Here is a 16,599-nt window from a genome sequence, read left to right as displayed (position 1 = left end):
CGGTGGATGTTTGGCTGATTTGGAATAGGTGACCATTAAATGCAGGCCTTTCTATCTTCCTCGTGATTTCTCATCAGTGACCCTCACCGCAGTATATATCCACCCCAGGGTCGATGTCGCACTAAAAGGATCATCAAGTGAAGAGAAAGTAAGACGTGATTTCGGGAGGTTGAAAGAGAGGAAATCCCCAAGCCCCGATAAACTCTCACCCCGCCTTCTCAAAGAGTGTGCTTCTCAACTTGTGCCTGTCTTTACTGGTATTTTCAATTGGTCTTTCAATTACCGTCCCCTCGTGTTGGAAGCGAGCTACTATTGTACCGGTCCCGAAGAAGATCAATGTCACATGTTTGAACGATTAGAGACCCGTAGCACTCACGTCCTTTTGACTATCGAATCTAAATCCGTACCAATTTGCATATCATGCAAATAGAAGTGTAGATGATGCCTTTTTAATTTGTATTCATGTGATTTCCAAGTCATCTTGAGCATAGTAATTCATACGTTAGGTTTTTATTCATAGATTTTAGTTCTGCTTTTCACACTATCATTCCTTCTAAATTGCATTTTAAACTTCTCCATGACCTCAATTTTCCCGTTTTATTAACAAATTGGATTTTAAATTTCCTTCTCAATAGAGAACAGTTTGTTCGCATTGGTGGGAAATATTCATCTTCTATTGTCTTCAACACTTGTCTCCAACTTTGTATTCCCTATTCACTCATGACTGTCATCCCAATTCTGACCATTCACTATTCGCTAAATATGCAGACGACACCACGGTTTCTGGCTTTACTTCAAAAGGAGACGATACTGGATACCCAGCAGAAATGGATTCACTTTCCACCTGGTGTCATAGAGTTATCTGTTATTGAATGTAGGTATAACTAAGAAAATGATAATAGAATTCCGTAATAAACCTCCCCCGCATGTGCCACTGTCAATTAATGGTAGTGAGGTCGAACTGGTCCATTCATTCAAGTTTCTGGGTACTTACTTGTCAGCTGACCTCACATGGACTGTCACTGCTAATGATATTCTAAAGTCAGTCAGACAAAGGCTCTACTTCCTTCGTCAACTCAAATCATTCAGAGTCCGTCAATCCATTCTAGTCCATTTTTATCGTGCTATCATTGAATCCGTTTTAACTAGGTCAATCACAGTTTGGTTTGGTCGCGTCAATCAGAAAGAATTGTCAAAGATGGATTCAGTAGTGAGGACGGCAGAGGAAATAATAAACACTGGCCTCCCGTCCCTGCAGAGGATCTACATCGATTGAACTAGAAAACGGACACTAAAAATGATAGACGATCCCATTCACCCTGCTCACAGGTTCTTTGATGACCTGCCGTCAGGTCGCCGTCTTCATTGTGAGCAAGACTACACGTCTTAAAGAGTTTTTAGCCTTCCGCTATTCGTATGTTCAATGGGAATTGATTTAGGTTATTATGTATAGTATTCTTATGCCAACGGCGTTCCTCCGACCTATTCTACTCTAGTCTTGTTATTTACATATTCTTCTTTTTAAACTATTCTATATAATTACCTTGTATTATACACTACAATTTTTTTTCTCCATTCTTTTAAATCTATTATAATTATTGAGAGTTCACGTGTCAAATGATTTCTTGTACATATCATGTTTACGGTTTATACTGGCTGAACAAATAAATACAATACAGTCAACAAGAAAATCTTCATGAGCAAGCCATCTAATATTGAAAAGACCAAAATTGAGCCGCACGTCTAAACTTTCCAAATACAGTTATAAAAGAACGCTAAAATTAACTGGTTTTATAGTCTTGCTTTCTAAATATTGTTAAAGCACTGTATTTGCCCTCTTTTTCACGACATATTATTTTGAAACCTGGTGTTACATTAATAAATGACTTCACTAGGGCGCTATCACGCAACAGTTTCTTTCTCAAAATACAGTTTGACATAGTTAGAATTGCGGTTTATTCCGATATTTGACATTACATCGTTGGATTTAGGCGTTAAGCTGGCTAACTAAAGAGCTAAGCTAGGCATTTGGTTATCAGGCGTGTACCCAAATGTATCCATCTTGTGGGTTCATTCAGTCACATTCAGATTTCAAAAGAATCTCGGAAAAAGTGATTTTAATTTTGTCAACTCAACCACTAACATGATACATGCATCCACAAATAAAAATGTTTTTATTGTCATTGTTACAAACATAGGGAACATTTACAAAGAGATTAGACGTGACACTCCGAGATGAACACGTAATAAAGACTTAAAAGAGAAAAATAAGAAGGTCTGGATAACTATGAGTAAAAGATATTCAGAAAGTACTTCAGAAGAGAAATCAATAGTTGAAAATAATAAATGGATATTGTAGTAGTTACTGTTACAGAATATTTAAAAGTAGTGTGCAGCGAAGGTTTTGGCCCCATACAACTTATTGTCATTTGCATTTCGGGCTTCAAACTTATAGCTGAAAAAGCAGAAAACTTGTTCTAATAATCAACAAAACGTGAGACACAATCGTGAAGTGGAATCAAAATAGTCAAGTCAAGTCATTTTTATTTGTGACGCCCTAAATCACGAAGAGTCTCAAAGGGCTTCACAGATTATTACACTATATTACACAGACTATTTTCAACCGACAAGAAGAGTTCTTAAGTTTCATCTACAGCGAAAAAACTGCTACATATTTAAACATACCGTATTTTCCGCACCATAAGGCGCACCGTGTTATAAGGCGCACCTTCAATGAATGATATATTTTTAAACTTTTTCCATACATAAGGCGTACCCCATTATAAGGCGCTATAAGTGCATGCTGGTTTAAGATCAGGTCATTGTGCAATTTTGTAATTGTAATCCTGTGCAGTCCTTCGAGACATTTTTGTGATTAAGGGCGTCATAAATAAATGTGACTTGACTTGACTTGGCTACAGTAGAGGATGTAGTTACGTTATGCAACCGTTAGATGGTGCCGTGCTAAAGGGAATGTCAACAAAACAGTCAGATAGGTCAGTCAAACTTTGTTAATAGATAACAAACAAGCTTTCCACAACTCCATTCACTCCCAAAATGAATAAACAGCCGTTTTATTATTTCTCTGAGGTAAAGCATTTTGGTGACACATCTTTAACATCTTTGAACAACAGCAAGGCACAACATATTACTTTTCCTCCATTTAGTCAACACGCAAAAAACGTCTGATACTGCGATGGTAAATTAAACGTTAGTGCAATCGCAATATAGTGACACTCGTAATGTGCAAAAACAAACAGTGCAAAACAATGACAGTAAAGCAATAACATAACAACTGTAAAATGTAAAACGTTGTAGTGGGTTTTGCATAATTCACCCATGGAACCATTGTTCAGTTAGCGAGTTCCTAGGGGGACTCTTAATTCTGCCGGCTTGAGCCACTCTTGTGTTCGATTCATTAATGTTGAACTCTCTTGCTGGGGTGGGTCTCCCACCCCAGAACTAACCAGGCCCGACACTGCTTAGCTTCAGAGCTCGAGCTTTCTCAGGGTGGTATGACAGGTGGCAAGTGACCATAGAGGCATGGCAATGTTTTCAAGCAATGTATGCACAAATGTGATAGACTCACAGCATACACCAGCCTATTAGCCGGGGTGGGCAGGCACACAACTGCTAGTATATTTAAAAGCTCTTAAAATTAAAAAAAAAAAACATCAATTAAATTGGACGGTCAGGAAAGTCAACAGAGCCCGAAGAAGTGGTGATTAACAAATTTCATTACATGGATTGTTGTCACGACTTGGATTTGACTAAGAAACGGATGACCAGGAGCTACAACTCATAGGAAACATTCGTGACTCTTGTATTGTAATCAACGCCGAGACCTTGCTGAGCCAGTCGCTCTCTAAATCGTTTTGTTACTCTGAAAGGAGAAGCCCGCCAATATTGGTACACTTGTGTAAAGACAATAGAGAGCATTTTTTCCAACTGCAAATTTGTTTTTATTTGGAGATCCAAAGTTATTATTTTGTTACAGTCGTAAACTCATGATTTGCTTGTCACTAGAACAAAATCTAGCATAGAAAATGCGCTTTTTTCTTTGAAAACCGAAAATCACATCAAAATTGCAATTGATAAATCGAACGTAGTTTTTTTCCCAAAATACACATGCACATACATACATACATATTGTATATATAAATAAAATGTGTGTGTATGTAGATATATATTTTTGAATTGATATGACATGATGAGTACACAAATCTGTACATTCAGGGGTAGAGTTTGAAATGTAAATGCAAGAAATGATATATCAAGCAGAGTGACCGATGCCATTTTCTCCGGCACACGTGTGATCCTGAGCTTTGGCTTGACTTGAGAAGCCAAGACCGCAAGCTGAGCAGGAAAAAGGTTTCTCATCAGTATGGATTCTTGTGTGTCTTTCTAAGTGTGCCTTTCGGCTGAATTTTACATCACAAATTGAGCAGGAGAAAGGTTTCTCACCAGTGTGGGTTCTTGTGTGTGTTTTTAAGTATTCTTTCCGGCTGAATGATTCACCACAAACTAAGCAGGAGTAAGGTTTCTCATCAGTGTGGGTTGATGAGTGTCTTTTTAAGCTTTCTTTATGGCTGAATTTTTGACCGCAAGCTGAGCAAGAAAAAGGCTTCTCACCAGTGTGGGTTCTTGTGTGTGTTTTTAAGTATCCTTTCCGGCTGAATGATTCACCGCAAACTGAGCAGGAGAAAGGTTTCTCACCAGTGTGGGTTATTGTGTGTCTTTTTAAGTCTGCCTTCTGGCTGAATGATTTAGCACAAAAGGAGCAGGAGAAGGGCTTTTCGCCAGTGTGGGTTGTAGCGTGGTTTTTCAAACTTCTTTTTTGGCAGAATTTTTGACCACAAACTGAGCAGGAAAAAGGCTTCTCACCAGTGTGGGTTCTTGTGTGTCTTATTAAGTTCGCTTTCTGGCTGAATGATTTAGCACAAAAGGAGCAAGAAAAGGGCTCCTCACCAGTGTGGGTTGTAACGTGGCATTTCAAACTTCCTTTATGGCTGAATTTTTGACCACAAATTGAGCAGGAGAAAGGCTTCTCACCAGTGTGGGTTGTAATGTGGTATTTCAAATGTCCTTTTAGGCTGAATTTTTTACCACAAATTGAGCAGGAGAAAGGCTTCTCACCAGTGTGGGTTTTAGCGTGGTTTTTCAAACTTACTTTCTGGGTGAATTTTTGACCGCAAATCGAGCAGGAAAAAGGCTTCTCCCCAGTGTGGATTGTTGAGTGTTTTTTCAAGTTTCCTTTTTGGCTGAATTTTAGACCACAGAGTTTGCAGGAAAAAGGCTTCTCACCAGTGTGGGTTCTTGTGTGTGATTTTAAGACATTCTTTAGGCTGAATTTTTTACCACAAACTGAGCAGGACAAGGGCTTCTCACCAGTGTGGGTTCTTATGTGGTCCTTTAAGCTTTTTTCATGGCTGAATTTTTTACTGCAAATTGAGCAGGAGAAAGGCTTCTCGCCAGTGTGGGTTTTATCGTGGTTTTTCAAACTTACTTTCTGGGTGAATTTTTGACCGCAAATCGAGCAGGAAAAAGGCTTCTCCCCAGTGTGGGTTCTGGTGTGGCCTTCCAAGTTGTCCTTTCGGCTGAATTTTTGACCGCAAACTGAGCAGGAAAAAGGCTTCTCACCAGTGTGGGTTTTTGTGTGATTATTTAGTTTTGATTTCTGGCTGAATTTTAGACCGCAGATTGAACAGGAAAAAGGCTTCTCACCGGTGTGGGTTCTCATATGCAACTTCATTCGAGACTTGAATTGAAATGTTTTCCCACACTGAGAACATGTTTTATCACCTTCTGACTGTTCGGCACCATTAGTGTCTGACGTGTCCTCATCATCAGTTTTCACGTGTTGACGGGAGCTGCTGCTTGGAAGCTCCTGCCAGTTCTCTTCATGCTTTACCTGACTCCCAGGAGTTAAAGAGGTCTCAGTCACCAGCAAATCTGTGAATCAAAAGAAAGTTCTTTAAAGCTAAATAAAGGTAGCTGGTTAAGGGAATGAAGATGGCAGGATGCTGTTCGGCTGCGGCTACATCGGCTCGCTACAGTTTTTTACATTTTGGTCATAAAACCCAGTCTTCGACTCAGTTTTTGACGGCGAACAAAGTCAACTCTAACTGCAGATTAATGTACGATCGCAGTTTTTTGCTGGATATGCGAACATCCAGAAATCCAGTGCTTGTTGCTACGACCACTCTGGAGTGTTTACTTAGCCTCGGAGTTCACCTCAACAAGACCCAGCGGCCTAAAAAGCAGCGAAGCAGAGTGGCAAGAGAAGGCGATGTGACCAGAGAAGGAAGCGAGGTTGTCGGGCCGGGCTAACAGCTAGGCTAAAGGCTAAACCCTGCAAAACGCCTCTCCCATCCATTTTCCTCTTCAACGTTCGCTCTCTGGACAATAAACTAGACCTTTTACAACTGGAACTCACATCGAACCGCGAGATGACGAACTGTTGCGCTATAATTCTATCCCGGATGACGCTGTTAGCATTGTGGGGCTAACTGCATTCCGCGCTGAAAGGAGCGGCAAACTCACCGGTAAGAACCGTGGTGGCGGACTATGCATCTATACCAACAACAACTGGTGTAGAAATGCTAGGACAATCTCGATCACTGCTCACGGGACATTGAACTTTTGACAGTGATTTGCAGACCCTTCTACCTCCCGAGGGAGTTTAGCGCTACTATCATTACTGCCGTGTACGTGCCCCCCAGCGCTAATACAAAGGAGGCAATGGACGTTCTCTACCGAACTGTGAGGGAACTGCAGCATGCTTACACCGAATGCATTTTTATTTCTGCGGGGGACTTTAACCAGGCCAACATGAAAACAGTTCTCCCGCATTTCCAACAGCATGTCGACAAATTGGACTTGGCCTATACAAATATCAGAGGAGCATACAGAGCAGCCCCCCGCCCCCACCTTGGCTCATCAGATCACCTTTCTGTTATGCTAATTCCTGCATACAAGCCCCTGCTGACCAGAGAAAAACCTACAGTGAAGCAGGTGAGGGTGTGGACTGAGGGGGCAATGGAGGCACTACAGGACTGCTTTGAATGCACAGATTGGGACATGTTTAAATGGGCTGCCACTTACAACAACAAAATAAACATAGATGAGTACGCCATGTCTGTGTCAGCCTATATCAGTAAATGCGCAGAAGACGTCAGCAATACCAAAACCATCTGCACCCGTGCCAATCAGAAGCCCTGGATGACTGCTGAGATACGCAAATTGCTAAAGGCACGGAACCTTGCCTTTAACTGCACACCTCTCTCCACTTTTAAGTCCCGTCTAAAAACACACCTGTTCAGGACTGCCTACAACACATAGCTTCTCCATTTCCTATGTTTTTAGGATTTTATGTCTTGTTTTTATTTATGATTTCGCTTACAACTTTTTCAATTGTATTTTTTCATTGTCTGTACAGTGTCCTTGGGTGGCCTGAAAGGCGCTTTTAAATAAAATGCATTATTATTATTATTATTAAATCTGGTGATGAGGAGACACTGATATCTGCGAGGGCCAACCTGAACCGTGCTATCAGACTAGCAAAGCGATCGCACAGTCAAAAAACCTTTTCCTTTTTAACCTTTTCCTCAGCACAACCAACACCAGGAATATGTGGAAAGGCAATCAGGCAATCATTACCAGATACAAGCCAACCACTGCCCCAGTGGGGGACACTAGCATGGACTTCCTGAATGACCACAACAACTTCTTTGGGAGGTTTGAGGCACAAAATGGTTCGAATACAAAGACGGAATGGTTTAAGTTGTATTACATTCCCAACAAATGTAAGACAAGTGGTTTTGGTTATATGTTCGACGTTACATTCCCGAAAAGTGATATAAAAGTGAGATCAAACGATGTAAAAGTGGTTAAATTAGCTAGGAGATGCAAATCTCGTCAGGGATGCATTTCGTGGCATAACACCGGTGCGAGAATTCTTCAGGGCAAGGAGTTGATTCTGGCAGCGCCAATAGATTTTTGTTTGAAATGGGACTTTGTCTCCATCTTGCAGTGGAATGTTTTTACGATTTTATTTTTTAAGGGGAAACCCATAGTTTTTGTGATCCAACCGTAACACCTTAGTGGGTTCAAGAAAACCGTACTCATTGCGACAAAACCGTAGTACTTGGCAGGTATGTAACTAGCGCTATGCTAGATTCATGCCATCCACATAGTTTTTGTAGCTTAGAGCGTTCCATTGCCTCCACTATACACTCTGATCTGTACTCTTCTATAGCATCTTCTTCTGCACTTCTTACCTCCGATTCTCCCTTGTTATGTGAGGAGGGAGAAGAAATACCATTATTTTTATCGCTACTTATCCTGCTGTCAACAGTATTTCTGTGGTATGAGTTTCGGGCCACATCTGCCTCGGCACAAGATCCTGGTCTGGGAGCATAATCTTGTGGAGGTTATCACCACTAAGGTTCAAAACTCGGTAAAGGGTTCAGCTCGGTCCACGGTGCTGAAGCTTGGCCTTCTGGATATAAGATCACTAGCTTCCAAAGCTTTGCTTGTCAATAACCATAGTATTGATCACAATATTAACCTTATTGGCCTTCGTGAGACCTGGTTGAAACCAAATGAGTTTGTAGGGCAAAATGAGACTTCTCCCCGTAACTTTGTGAGTTTCCACTTGGCACGACCGTGCAAAAAAGGTAGCGGCGTTGCTCTTATAATGGAAAATATGTTGAAATGTAGGAAAATAAAAATATTATGGAAATAAAAGTGACCAACCTGCTCTGTTCGACACGAATCGTAGCTCCTTGCTAATGCTAACTTGGTTTAGCCGTCCATCTTCTCGCTCGTTCTCTTCCTTAAGCTCCTCTTTCAAATTTCCTTTCAATCCCTCGCACATTTTAGCCACTTTTAAAACTCTTGTTCATAGTTAAATGCAGCTAAATGGAAGTCAATTGTGCCTGCGGCACACGACAGCAGCAGAACGCCACGTAGGCACAAACAATGGCGGCAGAGACGTGAAATTCTTCTCTTCTTCTTTAGTTGGCAGCTATCTCTTTGGTGCTCTATCGCCCCCTAGCATCATACCATCTCACAGTTCCACTCTGCTGTGTTGTTGGCGAACGCAAGGAGTTAGTGAGCCGGCTCCCTTCGAAATGCTCTCTCTCTCTCTCACACTCCCTCTCTCTCTCTCTCTCACTCCCTCCCCCCCTCTCTCTCTCTCTCTCTCTCTCACTCTCTCTCTCTCTCTCTCTCTCTCTGTCATAATCCATATGATATTTTCAAAATGATTTAATTCAGGGCATTATATTTCCTATTTATTTCGAAGATATTTGAAAACAAACAAAAAATGTTTTGGATGCTTTATTCCATGGGTTTAATCCGGAGAGTCTTCTGGGGGTCTGGTTTTTCCGGAGCACTCTCAGGAAATGCAGTCGCTGCTGGGCCTACCCTACCACCGCTCTGGTGTTTGCAGACCAGGAGAGGTCGTCGGAGATGTGCACACCCAGAAATTTGAAGGAGTGGACTCTTTCTACACAGTCTCCTTTTATGATGAGTGGTGCTGGATTCCTGCCATTCTTTCTGAAGTCCAGTATCAGTTCCAAAAATCCAATACAAGGGGACATTCTTAAGTAAGTTTTATATATTTGAGAAATTGGGAGTGTTCATCAAATTTAACAAATGACATCGAAAACATATTCACTGACAGAAATCGGAAAAAGGGTTAAACATCTTTGATCTTTTTTGGTGGATGATCTTCTACTGGCTTCATCACTCCTGCTGCTGCTGCTGGACCTTAGGGCTACTTTTGACTCTGTGGACCATAACACCTTACTAGAACGTTGGAAAAGTTTATTGGTCTTTCAGGAACCGTCCTCTTATGGTTCAGATCCTACCTTTCAGATAGGACGTACTGTGTTAAATATGGTGGAATGAGCCCTTTAGTGTTACCTGTGGTGTTCCGCAGGGCTCAGGACTTGGCCCCCTTCTTTTCAGCATTGACATGCTTCCACTAGGTGATATTATTCGCAAGTATAATATCAGTTTCCATTGCTACGCAGATGACACTCAACTAGATCTTCCGATGGAGGAATCTGCCACATTAAACTGTGGAAATTTGGAGGCCTGCCTCACTGAGATCAAAGAGTGGATATCGCTCAATTTCTTATGTCTTAACTCTGAAAAGACCGAAATGTTAGTTATTGGTCCATCTAAATGCCGTCCTCAAAAACTGCTCTGAACATTGACAAATATAATATCACCTATTGACTCTGTCAAAAATTCAGGTGTCATATTTGACCCCGACCTGTCCTTTCAAACACACGTTAAGAATATGTCCAGAACCGCTATCTTCTATCTTGGCAACATTGCTAAAATTCGCCCAATGCTGTCTCCGTCGGATGCAGAAATTATAATTCACACGCTTGTTACCTCCCGTCTCGATTACTGTATTTCACCACTCTCCGGTCTCCCCAAGTCCAAAATCAAGAGCCTTCATCTGGTAATGAAATGATGTGCATTTCTATAGCGCTTTTCAAGTCAATGACTTCCCAAAGTGCTTTACATTGTGCTTCACATTTCCCAATAGCGGCCTTGCAGCCATGTAAGGCGCTAACCTGCTTATTGGCGGTATTAGGGGTTCAGTGTCTTACCCAAGGACACTTCGACATGTAACACACACAAGCCTGGAATCGAACTGGGAATCGAACCCAAGACGAGCGCTCTACCTCCTGCTACTGCCGCCCCAACAAAATGCTGCAGAGAGGCTTTTAACTAGGACAAGATAGTTTGATCACACGACCCCGATTTGAGCTCAACTGCACTGGCTCCATGTTAGGTTAATCACTAGGAGTCTAAAAGGGCTGCACAGACCACAGATTATTGCAAACCACAGACTATTATGACACCATCCCCTGATCTAAAACCTGAGGGCAAATAATCCACAGATATTGTCAACATAAAATCTAAGTTATTCATAGTCTATCGAAGTGTGTTTTAAGCCTAGAATTGAATATTTCCACTGAGGTTGCAGATCGCATCTCAGGGGGAAGAGCATTCCACAGCACCAAGGCCCCCAATGGAAAACACTGTCTGATTTCTTCTTGGCTCTTGGGGTCACTAGGTTGACCAGCATTCTCAGGAAAGATCGACGAAGAAATATTGGTGGAATTAGGCACAATTCCATCATCTTCGTGTCCTTCTCTGCCATTTCGCCGATGTAGCTCCCTTAGCTTAGCACCGTGGCCCGAGCGACAGCCCCGCTTTTGTTTGCGATCCCTACGCCGTCAGATTTCAAATAAATCTCGGTAAAGGTCATCTTAATTTTGTCAACTCAACAAATTACATGTATTCATGCATCCTGTAAGGTTTTAACATTTATTATACTGAAATCTGACTCCAAAGACACTTCCCGTCTCTTGTGTAATCCCTTACAGTTGGAGCAAGTCCAGAAGCCGGAGAAGTTATTGAGCCGAGTATAGTCCACGTATTAATCTATTTCAAGTCAAGTCACATTTATTTATGACGCCCTTAATCACAAAAATGTCTCAAAAGACTGCACAGGATTACAATTACACAATTGCACAATCTATAAAGCCGAATCAAAGGGTTAAACAAATCTGGTCTCTGCCTGTGCCAATTTTACAATAGTGTGCAAGAGACGACGGGGACTTCCAGGGTCGCCCACTTTTATGACACACGGCGATGAAATGTTCACCCCCCGTGACCAAGCCGCTGGCTGATTTGGAAATTTGCGTCGACGACACAAACCAATCGTTCTTTGAAGCTTAAGAGAAGGGTGATATGTCATTGCCCTCCAAACAGAATGGGGCACGACACATACATTCTAACTCCCCAGGAGAGGTGATAACAATGACTTATCTGCACATACTGAAACCAAAAAAAAGCTTCCAAAGCACAGGAGTTTTTATGACATCCTTCTAAAAAGTTTCACTCAAGGCTGAGATCAAACTTAGGACAAGTCTTTTGAATATAAGTCAAATAAAACAGCTTATAAAATAGTATATAACTTCAATCCACAATTAGAAATGTCTTTATTGTCATTGATAAAAACACGGAGAACATTGATTACAAACAAATTAGACGTGGCACTCCAGGAGAGACACGTAATAAAGACTTACAAGAGAAAATAAGATAAATAAAATGACAAGATAAAAAGGCAAACATAAATACAAGAGAAATTTAAAAATAACTTAGGAAATCCTCAGTTGAAAATAATAAATGTTTATTAGATTTGATAAAAGAGTATTTCAATGTACAGCACCTAAATGTGAGACAAAATCTTGAAGTGGAACCAAATTAATTCCCCATTTTGTGTTATATTTATTAAGAAAACAAGTGAAAAGTAAGCATTATGAAAATATTGTCCTCGGATCTCTCAGTTTTACCAACGAAACGGAGAGAGCATAAAACCACCTAAGACCTGGCCGTCCGTCTAAACCAGGGTTAGGGAACCTGTGGCTTGCGAGCCATAGATGTCGTTTTTCATGAGAACCTATGGCTAGGAGATAAAATGGGCCTTTAGCTATTACTTAAAATATTGTCACTTATGAAGGCGTTTGTCACTTGTGAGAAACCGAGACAGTCCCGGCTGCTTAATAAGTTCAGTCCAGTAGATATAAGACGCAATTTACACTACAGTTTACGGACCCGGTTTTGGCTGTAAACCACTAATAAAGTCTTTGTACGGAAAGCTCATTAAACAATCTATGACGAAAAGCCACAACACAAACTTTAAACATCCAAAAGCTCTAGCAAAACACATGGATCAATTTCATTGTGTGAGTGGAAGGAATGGGCAGATATATACATGCGCCCTTTTTCTTCTTCTCGCCCAGCGATGTTTGCACTGAGGGTAAATATGTAGGTTTCCTGCATGCAGTATTTTATGGCATTTGTACAAAATAACTTGTTTTGAAACTTTATTTAGGATAAAAATGAAGGTTCGAATGAGCTTCGTCTCGAAATTAGTTTGAAGTGGTATATTTATTTTAATATGGGACACAGGCTCCGGCATTACAATGAATTGAGTGACACACAGTAAATTAGCTTTTTTTCTGGAGAGCAGGTTTGGCCGATTTCTTGACATTTATCTTAAAATATAGTACATGGTGTGGCCCCCAAAAAATAAAATGAAAACATTTTTGCTTTTATGACGATTTGGGTCGAAAAGGGTTCCCGACCCCTGATCTAAACCTTCGGCTCAACAAGGAGACAACTAATCAGAGAAACAACTAAGAAAACGAGAATCACATTGAATATATAATCGTCCCGCCCAATGTTCGGTCAACATTTAGTTTAAACTCTTCAATATATTTCTGTTGTAAAATCCGATTGTTCAAGATTTCACGTAACGTACGAAGACACAAAAATCTTCAAACGTTGTTTGAGATCTCAGTATTTTAAATTCTCCATAATCTCTCAAATTAGGAGCCCTTTCTTGAATTTCAAGCATTTTCCCCGGCACACGTGTGATCCTGGGCTCTGGCTTGACTTGAGAATCTTAAACCGCAAGCTGAGCAGGAAAAGGGTTTCTTATCAGTATGGATTCTTGTATGTCTTTTTAAGTATTGTTTTTGGCTGAATTTTTCATCACAAATTGAACAGGAAAAAGGCTTCTCACCAGTGTGAATTCTTGTGTGTGTTTTTAAGTTTTCCTTTCGGCTGAATGATCCACCACAAAATGAGCAAGAAAAAGGCTTCTCATCACCAGTGTGGATTCTTGTGTGTGTTTTTAATTGTTCTTTCCGGTTGAATGATTCACCGCAAACTGAGCAGGAGAAGGGCTTCCCACCAGTGTGGGATCTTGTGTGTGTTTTTAAGTATTCTTTCCGGCTGAATGATTCACTACAAAATGAGCAGGAGAAGGGCTTCTCACCAGTGTGGATTCTGGTGTGGTCTTCTAAGACATTCTTTCGCCTGAATTTTTGACCGCAAACTTTGCAGGCAAAAGGCTTCTCACCAGTGTGGGTTCTTGTGTGTGTTTTTAAGTTTGCCTTTCGTCTGAATGATTCACCACAAAATGAGCAGGAAAAAGGCTTCTCACCAGTGTGGGTTATTGTGTGCATTTTTAAGTTTGCCTTTTGGCTGAATGATTCACCACAAAATGAGCAGGAAAAAGGCTTCTCACCAGTGTGGGTTAAGGCGTGGTTTTTCAGACTTGATTTGAAGCCGAATTTTTGACCGCAAACAGAGCAGGAGAAAGGTTTCTCACCAGTGTGGACTCCTGTGTGGCTTTTTAAGGTCCTTTTGTCCCTGAATTTCTGACCACAAATCGAACAGGAGAAAGGCTTCTCACCCGTGTGGATTGTAGCGTGGTTTTTCTGACTTGCTTTCTGGCTGAAGTTTTTACCGCAAACTGAACAGGAAAAAGGTTTCTCCCCGGTGTGGGTTCTTGTGTGTGCTTTTAAGCCTGCCTTTCGGCTGAATGATTCACCACAAAATGAGCAGGAGAAAGGCTTCTCCCCTGTGTGGCTTCTCATATGCAACTTCAAACGAGACTTGAATTGAAATGTTTTCCCACACTGAGAACATGTTTTATCACCTTCTGACTGTTCGGCGCCATCAGTGTCTGCAGAGTCGGACGTCTCCTCATCATCAGTTTTCACGTGATGACGGGAGTTGATGCTTGGAAGCTCCTGCCAGTTCTCTTCATGTTTTACTTGACTCCCAGGAGTTAAAGAGGTCTCAGTCACCGGCAATTCTGTGAAAAGTGCCTCCTCTTTAACACAAACAGGCTCCACATCCTCCTCCTCCTTTTTAATGTCAGGAAACTCTGGAGACAGGAATTCTTCACTGACATCTGTTGGACACAAGACACGCATAGGTTTCGCATCATCCCAAATATACGACATAACACCAAAAGACATAAATGGCAAAATGTATAAATATATAAAATAGACTGCATTTATGTAATCATTCTAACCAATGGAGACAGAAACAACACAGAACCTCTGAAGATCAATTAAAATGTGTGTAACAAAAAAATAAATATCATTGGTCTCTGCATTTTTTGCTAACGCCAGGGGGCGCTCAAGCAGTAAAGGGTAAGAGGGAGACACGTCAAATATATGTATGTGTCAAGGAAGACGCAAGTTGAATGTAACTTGGTGCTTTGGGCATGAAAAAACTAGCATGAACAGACCTTAATCATGGGAAGGGTGTCAATCGAAAGGGGAAGGCTGACGGCCATATTGAGAATCATTTTACGAGTCTGTTGACTTGTAAACGGAAATAATGTGGCGGAACAGACGAATTACAACAAGCAACGTCCAACGAAGCAGAAATGTTTCATGCGGGTTATTTTGATTCTGTAAGCACGATCATGTGGCTAGGAATACATTTTTGACCGAACAGCGAAGCAAGAGTTTCTCGAAATTTTTGTTCGGACTCCGATTTGTTCGAACCGAGAGGCGTTCGATAACCGAGGTTCCACTGCATCATTATTTTGCCGTGCGCTTACGTGCCACTGCCGACACGCGTGTCATAGAGCGCTTTTGGGTCCTGTGTCCGTTTCTGGTCTGTGACAGTTTTTACCGTCAAAGTACGTTTACGATGCCTTTAAAGACATGTACGACGTACAAGAAAATCTGTACGGAAAAATGCAAATTTGTCAATGATGGGTACCATCCGGTATACACCGACGATCACAAAGGAGTTAACTACTTCGCCGCCATTATAGGTTTATTCATACGAGAAGAACGAACACTAAACCAAACTAAAACGACTTAAACACTCATAGTTTAGTGTTGGATTGAATTAAACAGCAAGAATAATTTCTAATTTGTCAACACGAGCGTATATGTGGTGTTAACGCCGACCCAATGGATTAATCCCTTGACGCAGCTGCATCATAAATATGGAATAAAAATAAAAAAAAATTGTGCAATAGACTTGAGATGTCGAAACAGGAGAATAAAAATGTTATGGAAATAAAAGTGACCAACCTGCTCCGTTTAACACGAATCGCAGCTCCTTGCTAATGCTAACTTGGTTTAGCCGTCGATCTTCTTGCTCGTTGTCATCTTGAAGCTCCTCTTTCAAATTTCCTTTCCATCCCTCGCACATTTTAGCCACTTTTAAAACTCTTGTACAGAGTTAAATGCAGTTAGATGAAGTTTAATTGCGCACACTATTGGAGCAAAACACCACGAAGGCGCAGACAATGGCGGCAGTGACGTGTAGTTCTTTTCTTCTTCTTTGGTTGGCATCCATCTCTTTGGAGCTCTATCGCCCCCTAGCACCATATCATGTCAGTTCCACTCTGCTGAGTTGTTGAAGAACGAAAGGAGTTAATAACCCTAACTCCCCCTCTCTCTCAACTGGTCAATACGAGTGTCGTTTTCTCTGTGGTGTTTTTTCGTATAATCCATGTAAAAGATTCAATGTGGCAAAAGTTCACTTAAATTAAAACAATACAGTCTATGATAGCATATTACCATAAACATTTTCAAAATGATTTAATTTGGGGCATCCTATTTCATATTTATTTCGAACATATTTGAAAACAAACAATAAATGTTTTGGATGCTTTAATCCATGGATTTAATCCGCTGGGGGGCGTTTTAGTGAGCCGAGCCGAAAAAGCCGCTTCTCTGAAAA

At 41.1% G+C, this 16,599-nt stretch overlaps 1 protein-coding gene and 2 pseudogenes across 3 annotated transcripts in view; 1 reads left to right on the top strand and 2 right to left on the bottom strand.

The window, feature by feature from the left end:
• LOC148376990 (uncharacterized) overlaps positions 1-16,599 on the top strand; it is a 205,695-nt pseudogene that overhangs the window by 69,409 nt on the left and 119,687 nt on the right. The window lies entirely within an intron of this gene.
• On the bottom strand, positions 4,313-9,038 carry LOC148376999 (uncharacterized; annotated as a pseudogene). The gene is made up of 2 exons (XR_015852482.1): positions 8,758-9,038; positions 4,313-5,952 (listed from the first exon to the last, which is right to left on the bottom strand). The product of XR_015852482.1 is annotated as an uncharacterized LOC148376999 (transcript).
• On the bottom strand, positions 12,016-16,176 carry LOC148376998 (uncharacterized). Its single transcript, XM_088351664.1, has 2 exons — positions 15,945-16,176; positions 12,016-14,800 (listed from the first exon to the last, which is right to left on the bottom strand). Exons 1-2 carry the CDS (start codon positions 16,063-16,065, stop codon positions 13,446-13,448), a joined length of 1,476 nt encoding a protein of 491 aa, XP_088207790.1. The 5' UTR covers positions 16,066-16,176; the 3' UTR covers positions 12,016-13,445.

The sequence above is a fragment of the Urocampus carinirostris genome, chromosome 1 (assembly GCF_059441175.1).
Source record: "Urocampus carinirostris isolate Australia breed hairy pipefish chromosome 1, RoL_Ucar_1.0, whole genome shotgun sequence".
Classification (NCBI taxonomy): Eukaryota; Metazoa; Chordata; class Actinopteri; order Syngnathiformes; family Syngnathidae; genus Urocampus; species Urocampus carinirostris.
Note: the sequence above shows the minus strand (reverse complement) of the source record. Positions and strands in the feature narration are given on the sequence as shown.